The sequence below is a fragment of the Cryptomeria japonica genome, chromosome 4 (assembly GCF_030272615.1).
Source record: "Cryptomeria japonica chromosome 4, Sugi_1.0, whole genome shotgun sequence".
NCBI classification, from domain to species: Eukaryota; Viridiplantae; Streptophyta; class Pinopsida; order Cupressales; family Cupressaceae; genus Cryptomeria; species Cryptomeria japonica.
Window position 1 is genome coordinate 571,792,992 of NC_081408.1, and position 11,330 is coordinate 571,804,321.

The window sequence follows — 11,330 nt, forward strand, 5'->3', positions numbered from 1 at the left end:
TTTTATTATTTATTAATTATTTCTTGTTTGAACCAAAAAAGGATAGTATAAAAGACAAGATTTTATATTGAAAAAGGATGAATATTTACAATTCATTTCATAAAATTATTTATTATTAAAAAACTAAATTTAAAGAAAAAACATATATCTAAATTTAGAGCTACAAATAGATTAAATTATTAAAAAATTAAAATTGTTTCAAATTTAAAATTAAAAGAAGGAAAAAACAATTAAATTTTTATTTGATTATATAGTAAAGGTTGCCAAATTTAAGGCTTGAAACTTTTCATTAATAATTATTTTTTTGAGTAGTACGCATTGGTTGAGCACTTGGTAATGGATGGTATCTAGACATAGAATTAAACATAAACATTTTTAAAAACACATTAGTTTTCAGAAATCATTAAGCTAATTAAAGCCTTGTCATTTCTGCCAATTTAGAAGAAATTGATTTGATTTAACTAAAGTATTATCATTTCTATTGATTTGGAATTAATTGATTTGAATCAATCACTAATAACATAAAAGTCTAATATTAATAATTTTAACTGCATTTTTATCTGAAATAAATATTTGTACTCATTTCCAAAATAATAATTGATGTAATAATTGAGTTTATGCACTCTAAGTAACCATGCATATACTTTGTGATCTAATAAATACATGATATGAAAAAAAAAATTAAAAAAAATCCCATGTCTCTGTTTTATTTCTTACACAAGCATAATGAAATTCTTTTATTTGAAAGATCTAACTGAAATAATAAAACATTATTAAAAGTTAGAAAATCACTTTGAACCAAGACATTTTGAAGGCTTGATAAAAGCTGATATGGTTCACATTAGGAAACTAAAAATATTATTTTGATTATGCTTTTTATCTTGGATTAACATCATAGCATATTTTGATAGTCTACTCTTACTAGTGAATTTCAAATAAAAATCCTTTTCACCATTAAATTATTATTATACAAAATATTATGAATTAATTTAAATAAAATATTAAATATAGATGTGTTATGTTCATATATACATCCAATATAATATATAGTTTTGTGTTATGAATGTCTAATTGAAATAATAACACTTTACTGAAAAAGTTAGAAAATAGTTTTAACCCAGGAAATCATGAAGTCTTCCAAAAGAATTCATGTTACAAATATTTAGCACTCTAAAAAGACATAAAACTTTCATAGTCTATAATAGCTTGAGAAATGTTTCTAAATATTTAGTAGTCTAAAGAGGCATAAAATTTTCATAGTTCATAATGATAGCTATGATAGCTTGAGAAATGTTTCTGGATATGATTGTATAAATATTTTTTCATCAATATTTCAGATCACTCCTTGACCCATCATCACAACCACACTCCGTGATCACATTTATTTTCTCTTATTATCTACATTCTCATAATAGATCACAATGTGTGATCTAGAACATTGATTAAAAAAATACTTCAATCAAATTTCCAAAACATTTCTCAAATCCACACATGTTTTGCTTATACTTTTATCTTGAATTACTTTCAAATATCATACAGCTACTATTTTAATACTTTTTACCCATACATTTCAAACAAGACTTTTCTGTAATAAAACTATTGTTTCTTAGACAAATACTTATAATTTGTTCAAAATGTCCCCATTCATGATGATTCAGGAAATATGATCAACTCCTGGTATGGAAGGGAGAAGCTTGTTTGTGTAAACCGGGTCCTTCTAGACTCATGTATATAGGTTTCACAAGCCTACCAGCTTTCAACTTATAGGTTTCTAAAGCCTACCAGCTTTCAAAGTTGAGCAGTAGCAAGAGCCCTTCCTCTCCTGTCATGAATAGTACCTCTTCACCTATAAATTATACGGTTCAAATGTCGTATCGTTCGTTGAGGTGTTTGAAAACTAGAATGTACACGCCAAGGCTAATTATATTGATAGATGCCTAACAGAACACGCAAAAGGTGCTTAAAGTGGGGTTAGAGTGGGCTGTGAGCGAGTTTTGATTCCATGCTTGGAGATCCATCTTGGGCAATAAAAATACTGTTGTACAGACAAGAATTAACTGAAAAGGCACTCCCGTGTATTTATAGCGCATTTGTGTGAGAAAAGACTACGTTGTAGTGAGTACATGTACAAAAATGTCAGACTGGCTTACATTCATATCAGTAAAAATATCGGAGTTTCAATTTCTGTACATTGTCCCTTTGATTTGTCATAACAATTGCTGTTTTCCCTCGTATTCCTCCCAGTTTCCACACTCACTCAGACCTAAATACAGATACTCCATTTTTGGAAGCTTGAAAGTCCAAAAACGTTGTCTAGGATTTTCAAACATAGTAAGCCGAAGAGCTTTATCTATTCCGGCCTGCTCCGCGAAAAAAAAAAAAAAATTTGCAGCGGTAGCCGGTCCAATTGAACATGAGACATGACAGAGATTATTATGAATCCCATCATTCGGTCTGATCTGCAAGTGCATATGAGTTTTCTTTGGTTAGTTGAGATATGTAGGCATTTTTCTGGGGCACAAAGCTGCAATATCTGAAGCTCTTCAGATGTGAGAAAATAGTCGGAGTTGACACCTATTAGCAAAATGACCCTGAGCATAATAAGCATTCAAGTCATACGACATGATCGAAAGCCGCACAACGAAGAGAAAAAATTCATAGATGTTTGAGAAATACCATAGATGTTTGATCATCACCCACAACTACAAGTTCCCACCCTTTCTAAATTCCAATGTGTGGAAAATCAAAACCCTCCCTCCATCTTGGGGATCTCTGTGTTATTGTTTGGTTTTGTCATAACATTAGAGAAAGAAATAAAATCACAGCATCATTCTTCAATATTTTTTGTTCGGGAAGTGCTAACCTCGTTGACGCAGAAACTTTAGGGCTCGAGCAAGCAACTCCATTAAACTGCTGCTGGTCCTACCAATGCAGCGCTGAAAAATTTCTGTCAGTAAGGCGGCGGCCTAGCGGCAGCCCAAGCATAGGCATCGGGCGGCAGTTGAACATTAAGCAGATTGGGCGGCAAGTTATGTATGGGTATATTGGACGGATCCGTCAATTGAAGCTGCTGTGAAACCGGCCGTCCCTGCTGATTCTGTTCCTGATCATCCAAAGGTAGCCTCTCATAAGTAGCATTCATGAATGATGCCGCAATGAGGAGCACTGGGCCAGAAGCCAGGAGGGCACCCACCACGTTCCCTCCAACGACCTGCCCTTGGTTCCCAGCCAGGTAAATTGTCAAGCCCGTTACTCCCGGCGGTGCAGGAGGCGGCATGAAGGTCCCTGACAGCGACAGAATCTCGAAGCGCCCGTGGAGTGTCACGACTGCACCGGGTGCCCCCGGCTGACGGAGCGTCACGTTGGTGACCGTGCCTGTGCCGCTCAGAATGCACACCCCGCGCTGCCTCCGTCGCGCGTAACTCGCCACGCTCTCCCCCACGTCGCACCCACTTGCGATCTCCAGCACGTGAGGCCGCAACGCGTTCGGACTGTCCTGCGTTATCACGATGGGCGGCTTCGGCTTGTTCTTCGACCCTGGCGGCCGCCCTCTCGCCCGCCGCCCGCCTTCCCCCATTTCCTGCATCGCCAGACCCTGTTCGCCCTTCGCATTGTTGCTGTTGCTCATACTGCTGTTCATCTCATCCCTACCCCTCTTCTGCCCCCTATTCCCCCCTCCTCCGCTGCTCCCACTGTTCTCGTCTTCTGACTGCAACCGGTGCTCCATTGGGTGGGTCATCTGGTGAAGCTGAAGAGAACCCCCCGTTAGCTGCTGATTTGTTGCGTATGCGCCTGGATCCATCCCCGCCATCGACACATTCCCCGCCCACCACTTCGCCGTTGCCAGGACTGATTCTAATACTCAACACACCCACTTCACAAAAGACCCAATTCTCAAACACCAGTTTTTTGATGGATTTAGGAGTTGTCAGAGAGCTTCCATATCAGGAAAAAGGCACGGAAATCAGAAATTCGATACAGGAAGACTCAATGAGGAATTTGGAAGGATCTCTCTGAAATTTTGGGAGAATATGGCTGCTTATTCCAATCTGCTGTAAGCGAGACGGGAGACGACTACATGCGACGGTCGTACAGTGAACTAAAATGGGGCAAAGCGAGCCCGAACCGCCTGTGATATAGTGCCACTATTACCCTCCCCATGTGACCGTCGGTTTACCAAACCCGAAGCTTCCGCTCTTTTAGTTAGTCGTCGATTAGGGTTTTTTTCTTTCTTTGTCTGTCTAGGCGCGTTGTGGCATATGAGCAAGTGGAGAATCCCCGATGACCCGGGGCCGGGGCCCGCAGGGCCCGCTGTCGTCCGTTTGCGTTAAACAAATCTCACATTTAACCATGGTTAGGCCTCAGAATTGGCATTTGCCAGTTGAAACTAATGACTTTCCAGACTTGTCCCGTTTGGATAGCCGTTCATTATCACTAGCTGTATAAGTCAAAGCAGAGGAGAGGAGAGGAAAGGCATCGTGTCTTTGTCGGCCACGAGGCAGCAATTTTCCGCTTTGGGAATACGTGACTCTGTGCTGGCTTTGCCTTTCCTATCACAATTTATTTAACCTAACCTGGACACCATTACTCATGACTCCTCCTGCCCTTCAAACTCCTTTCCTTGCGGGGAATTCGCACAGCCCGCTGCCCGAGCTTGAAGCGGTCAAACAAACACTGTGTTCCATACTCAGTCATACCCTTCCCCCTCGTGCTTTGGCTCTGCCCAAGGCCAACCGTCACCTGCAAGTTAACCTCGTTTGAATGGCTCCGTCACTTTTCTGATGCAAAATCCAACTTCCAATCAATTCTCACTTTCTTCGAACAACTCCCCTGTCACTTTTCTCTTTATCTTCTGTCGCACTACGCACAGGTGAAATTAGGAAAAAGAGTGCCCTAGACACATCCGACTTCTGAACTCCATTCTTTTTCCAATTTTCTTTAAGCCCAGATTCCAGGCAGTAAAAGATGTGCAGCGTTAATTCAAAGTCACCGATGACAGGCTATAAGTCAAAAAACACTTGCCCATTTTGCAGAGGTTTCAGTTGATCTTTATTGGTTCGTTCTATATCTGTCTATATCTGTCAAAACAATACCCATGCTCTAGTTCTTTCAAATACTATTAATAAATCCATGTACAGAAAAAATCTATTGCAGATATCTTAAATTTGTTGACTCTGATTTTTTACTGAAAGAGACTTATTCGACATCTTACATTCTTGCTTGAAAGGGTGTAAAAATAAATTGTTATAGATAATGATTCGACCAGTTCATCTTTCATGTTTCATGTATTTCGATCTCAAGAAGATTGTGCACTGCACGCATCTCAATTTTGTCCATTAAAATAATAAAACATTGTCATTCATTATTATGTTCCTTTACAGCTTTCGATGGTAAACCTAAATTTTTCCCATTTTCTTCTTAAAAAAGTTTTAAAAGCCTAAAGACGGTCAAATGGCCATCAAATTTTGACTTCATTGTCTACCCATTTCAGCACAGTTCTCCTCCTTAAGATAATCCATGGCTACAGAAATCCACGTTTAGCAAATGTTTTTGTAATGAATAAATAAATATTAAAAACAGTTATCTTGAATTTATTATTTTGGGCATATTGAAGAGCTTTTCTTTCGACAATGCAGTAGTTATGCTCTCTAGTCTCTACGCTTCTGATTTGAAGCAAAAAAATATATTTTCCCCCCCTCACAGCCAATGAGATCTGCCTTTTGTTTCCGACAAGAGATATTTAAATAAAAGGTACACAAAATTCACCAACACTTTGTAAATTACAACATTAGTATTGGCAGGTGAGCAAACTTTCTTTCAATCCATCATCTATAGTAGATCTTTTTGTATTCCTCCCACCAAGTGACAAGAATTTCACAAAATCTTAAACAGGATTAAAAGAAATGCATTTTATAATTCTTTCAAAATGGGCGCAAAACAATTTAAAAGTTAAAAAGGACTAGAAATATTGCTTCTACTCTTTTGCTTCTTATTCAATCTTTCCTTCATTAATCTACGTTATGCTGCTGATTTAAAAAGTTCATCTCTATGGCATACCTTCTTCATGTGTTCTTTGTTATCATGCTTCCAAACGTGCTCGGCATTAGTTTTGTGATTGGGGATTAGAAGATAATGAGGTCTTTCTCAACAAATACAGAACGTTTGTCACCTTAATTATTACAATTAAGGATTGATAATTTATTTGGGTCAAAGTGGAAGTTTCTGTTTTATTGTCTTTATAATTGAAACAATATCACTAATGAATTACACCATTTTTTTCGACATAAGGTGTGTTGCATCATTATGGGTGATTCTTATTCTTTTTGTCTCAAGTTGGATATTGTGCACATATTTATATGTGATTTAGTTTGATGTATAGTTTTTAGCAAAAAAAATTCATAGAATTAGGGGAAACTGTGTATATATTAAATGATTTTTTAATTTGTAATAAAAAAGGAGAAATGAAGAGAAGAATCAAGAAAGTTGGTGTAAAGGTAGTCAACTCATAAGTATTAATGGATGCTTGTCTAGGTTTTTTTAAGATTAGTTGAACTATATGTTAAATTGTATATATTTAATTTTTAAGATATCTAGTTATGTGTATTGTTATTATGTCTCAATATAATTTTTTTAAAGAATTAATAAATGATTATCATATTTTGGGTGAGATTTGTAATTATGGAGCTAGAATATAAAAGCTACAACAAAGGGGTAATCTTAATAAATGTATGAATTTTAATAATAGATAGATTGATTAACATTTGGATTCTATTTTAAAGCCACTCTTTGAGACTACACTATTTGCACTAATATCTTAGTAGATCACACATAAGTGATCAACTGAAAAGCTAACCACCATTTGATTGCTAGAATACTTGAGTTGTTTGATATGGAGGCAAGATATGGAATTATATGACAAAGAGGGTTAATTTCTTTTATGTATATTATTAACCATCTCATCAATTGAATTTGTTTTGACTAGTTGTAAACTATTTAAATAAATGTTTCTCAATATGGAAGTTGGTAGAGAAGTGTGCTAAAAATATTTCTACATAGTAGTCCTTTTAATATGCTATAGAGTGCATGGTTAAATGATAATTTTCTAATGGATAGGATTGTAAAGATTTTTATTAGTAGTGGCACTAAGGAATCAAACATTAGGAAAATTATATGAAAGGAAATAATCTACATTAGCTAAAGTGATCGAGAAGATACCAATAAGACACGATGCATAAATGATGTGGCATATATGTGAAAGAACTTATAGTGAAGATAAGATGTCCAAATGTCATTTGCACATGGTTGGGTTGATTGTGCCTATGTAAATATTGACATGATGCCAAATAGAATGTTAAATTAATGTAGAAACATTAATACTTTTGAGGTTTAGTATACACATCTAGATGATAATGTGCCAAATTATTGTCAAAGCTAACTAATCCATGTTGATATAGTTTTAGCTAACTAATCCATGTTGATATAGTTTTTTAGTGTTTGTAGCCATAGTTATAGAAATAGAAAAAGAATTTTACTTAGACTTTGGTAAGGAAAAAAACTATTTTTATTTGAATGATGTCATGTCAAACTTCTTGGTAAAGTTTGACTATACTAAAATTTCTAATAGAAATATTATTACACTAAAAGACATCAAGTATGTTGCAATTAAAGGTATGTTTCACTAAAGGACATGAAACAACTCTTTGGAGAGACCATGGATAAGTACGGCCAATGATTTAAGTAGATGTGATCAAAGATTCTATAAACACCTAATGATACCACGAAGGAATTAACAATATTATATTTTACTTAGAGAATTTAACTTGTACTCTAGATCTGAATGACAAATAGGAAATAAAATTGAAGATATAAGATTAGAGGTACATGTCACTCCAAGGATTGTTCATGTAGAGTCAATACTATATACCCTTTTCAATTTAACCTACACTTTTGTATCCCCTAGTATTAGTGTAGGGTTATTTTAACCCTTGCATCAACCTTTTCCCCTCATGATGTTCAAGATAGCAACTATTTTTGCATCAATTTTGTATTAACCATGTGTTTCTACTATCTCCCTTCATCTTTTAGTATGATTTGCCTAGGCACTATCTGCTAGCACAAACCTCTGTGTCACGCTAGGATCCACTAACATTGTCATTTCAAGGTTGTTTCTAAGCATTTTTCCACTTGTCACCTATCCAAGTCAATATAAATGTAAACCATCATGATTTTTAATAGCTCAACAACTCTTTCTTTCCCTCCTCTTCTCACTTTCAAATGTCTATTTTAACTCCTCTCTCTCTCTCTCTATATATATATATATGTGTGTGTGTGTGTGTGTGTGTGTGTGTGTGTGTGTGTGTGTGTGTGTATGTATGTGTGTATATATACATACATATATATATAGACATACATATATATATACATATATATGTGTGTGTGTGTATCTTTTTATATATGTATATATACATATATGTATATATGTGTATATATGCATGTGTATGCATGTATACATATATACATGTACATATATGTATACATAGTATACATATGTATACATATATGTACATGTATATATGTATACATGCACACACACACACACACACATACATATGTATATGTATATGTATATGTGTATATACATATATACATACATACATACATACATACATACATACATATCTATATATGGGTGAACTCACAATACTGGTTCCCACTTTTTGACCAACTTTGACACTTAGATGAACATTTTGCAAAAAACCTTCACTTTTCGACACCTATAACTTTTAAACCGTTAAGAATTTGAAGATGATGAAAACTAGTGATTTGTAACATCTTTTTTGTAGATTCTAAATATAGTTTTTTCAAATTTTTTTGAATAATTTTTTTTTAATTTTTCCATCTCCCTCAAAAGTAGTTTTTTATAGCAAACAACATTTTTAAGAGTGATGTGCATCCTGAAACGTATAACTTTTTTTCTATATATGATAAAAACTTATCTCTGTTAAATTTTGGTTTGTAACATCCATACCCAGGGCATCCAATTGGTTTGATAGTGATATGTTGAACATTTATATTTTATTAATTTTTGAAGTCCGACTAATTATAATTTAGATATAGGTGTACGTTTGAACACATAACTTGTTCTATATATATCAAAATTCAATTTTATTTTTTTTGTTAGAAAGAAGACATCAATACCTAGTGCATAGATATTTTTCAGATTTTTTTTGAATTAGTTTACTATTTTTCCCATTGCATTGAACAAAGAAGTTCATGTTCGGTGAAAAACCTACATTCATAAAAAATAAAATAAAAATATATTAATGAAATTAAATATATTAAAAATTATACTATTTGGAAAGCTTATAATAAGGACTAAATCCTTAAGAAAATAAAACTTCTAAATGAATTCGTTTGACCCCTCAAAAGCTAATGTAAAATTGGTTTTTTATTAGCATTTGATAGATGCAAAGGAGACTCCATTGCAAGTATGATTTAAAAGTAGAGAGGTTCTATCCAAGAAATTTTGATCTAAGAGCCTTTGATCTAACTCTCTTCAATTAATTACTTCAATTGGGACCTCTTAAAGCTTAAATCATTATATTTTCGAAAAAATCTATGATTTCAGCAAAAATTAGGATGTACCAAAAAGTGGGAACCAGCTTTGTGAGTTCACCCATCTATATATATGTATATATATATATATATATATATAGAGAGAGAGAGAGAGAGAGAGAGAGAGAGAGAGAGAGAGACATATATATGTACATGTATGTATATATGTATATGTATATGTATATATATCTTTTGATTTGTCTATCCATTTGGCTATTATGGACATGGAAAGACCAAAATAGGGACTTGACTAAGGCAAGTCCCCAAAAGACGCCAATTGTTTTCATCTTTCTTATGTGTGAAATTTTCTTGGAGAGATTCAATCATACAAAGGTTTTCTTGTTAGGTAAAGCATAGAGATGTGTTTTCACATTTTCTATGAACCTTTATACTGTGGTCTATATGAGACTATAACATGAAATGTAAACTTCTGTGCTCCATATTACCATCCTTGGATGCATTATTATCCTTGGTCAAGACTCTCATATTTGGTAAATATTCTTTGTCCTCTATACTTTCCATTTCTACAATTAGAAACCTTATTTGACTCCTTTGCAATTAGATATTTTTACTATTTTAATTAGGTCAAGATATCTAAATGTATGTAGTGAATTCGGCTCTCAAAGGAACATAGTTTTCCTATTGTAGGGTTACATTTCCTCCATTGCATTTTGGTGAATCTAATCTGAACACAATTATTTATTGTTGTGGTTCATCACTTTGTGTTGAACCTAATATTGTACTCTTTCTATCTATTATTTTGAAATCATTCTTGATTATTTTTACAAGTAGTCTTACTAGTATTATTAAGGGTCAAATTACAAATTCTTTCTCCTACAAAAAAAATACTAGTCTTCTTTAATTCTATTTTTTAAAATAATCTTTATATTTTCTTTCCTTTTATGCCTTTCTATCTTTGTTAAGAAACTTCAAGAATTTATTTTACAAGTTTGTGAGAGTGGGTTCTTTTCTCCTTTATTATTATTCTCTGTTGACCGTTCTCCAAAAATTTTGTCTACATGTGATGATATTTTGGTGCAAGAGAATGAAATTAAATTGATATTTTTTTTAACAACGATCTACCCTCTCTTCATTCCAATACACCTTATTTTTTAGATGATGCATTTTTGAATGATAAATCTCATCTCATTTTTTATTCCCCATAGGTCAATGTTGACATATTTCTTCAAATAATTCTTATAATATTCATAATTAAATTGTTAGGCTAATTGTTATCTGTAATTTCCCTTAAAGACCTAAGAGACCAAGTAGTTATGTTACTCTAGCTAAAACATCACTATTTAGAAGGTAATGTTGGTTCGTAGTGCCCCTTTTACAAGTCACCCACAAGATTCATTCTTGAGGTTTCCTCGGGCTATCACTTTTTTAGGTGCATGACACTCCTCATTATTAAATAATAAACCACACCAAAAATACTTGTAGAAATTAACAAAAATTTAATATTCCAACATCCCTTCCACCCTCTCAACCTATTCATCTATTTGCTCTTAAGGCCCTTTCTTAGTCCCAAACAAACTATATCTTAAATTTAGAAACTTCATGTTACTCTTTCTAAGATCTCTCACTAAGGAATATTCTTCAAATCTCACCTCTTTATCATGGTATTCTTTAGGAGGCTCTACATAAGATCATTGTGCCATCTTCTACTAGACTAAGTAAAGTTATTTCCTTGATGGATTGTATGTGATTTGATA

General features: G+C 33.9%; 1 protein-coding gene across 4 annotated transcripts; it reads right to left on the minus strand.

Annotated features, from left to right (window-relative positions):
• Positions 1 to 2,126: 2,126 nt before the first annotated feature.
• Positions 2,127 to 5,018, minus strand: LOC131071068 (AT-hook motif nuclear-localized protein 16). Of its 4 annotated transcripts, none has more exons than XM_058006765.1 (2): positions 2,864 to 5,018; positions 2,127 to 2,574 (listed from the first exon to the last, which is right to left on the minus strand). In XM_058006765.1, exon 1 carries the CDS (start codon positions 3,809 to 3,811, stop codon positions 2,951 to 2,953), a length of 861 nt encoding a protein of 286 aa, XP_057862748.1. In that variant the 5' UTR covers positions 3,812 to 5,018; the 3' UTR covers positions 2,127 to 2,574; positions 2,864 to 2,950. The 4 variants fall into 4 exon arrangements, with proteins under 4 accessions (XP_057862748.1, XP_057862747.1, XP_057862746.1 ...); XM_058006764.2 differs by having other exon boundaries at positions 2,127 to 2,591; XM_058006763.1 differs by having other exon boundaries at positions 2,677 to 5,016.
• Between the last annotated feature and the right edge of the window lie 6,312 nt (positions 5,019 to 11,330).

Excerpts from the sequence above, each read along its gene's own strand:
- LOC131071068 (XM_058006765.1), bottom strand. The coding sequence starts at position 3,811 with ATGGCGGGGATGGATCCAGGCGCATACGCAACAAATCAGCAGCTAACG.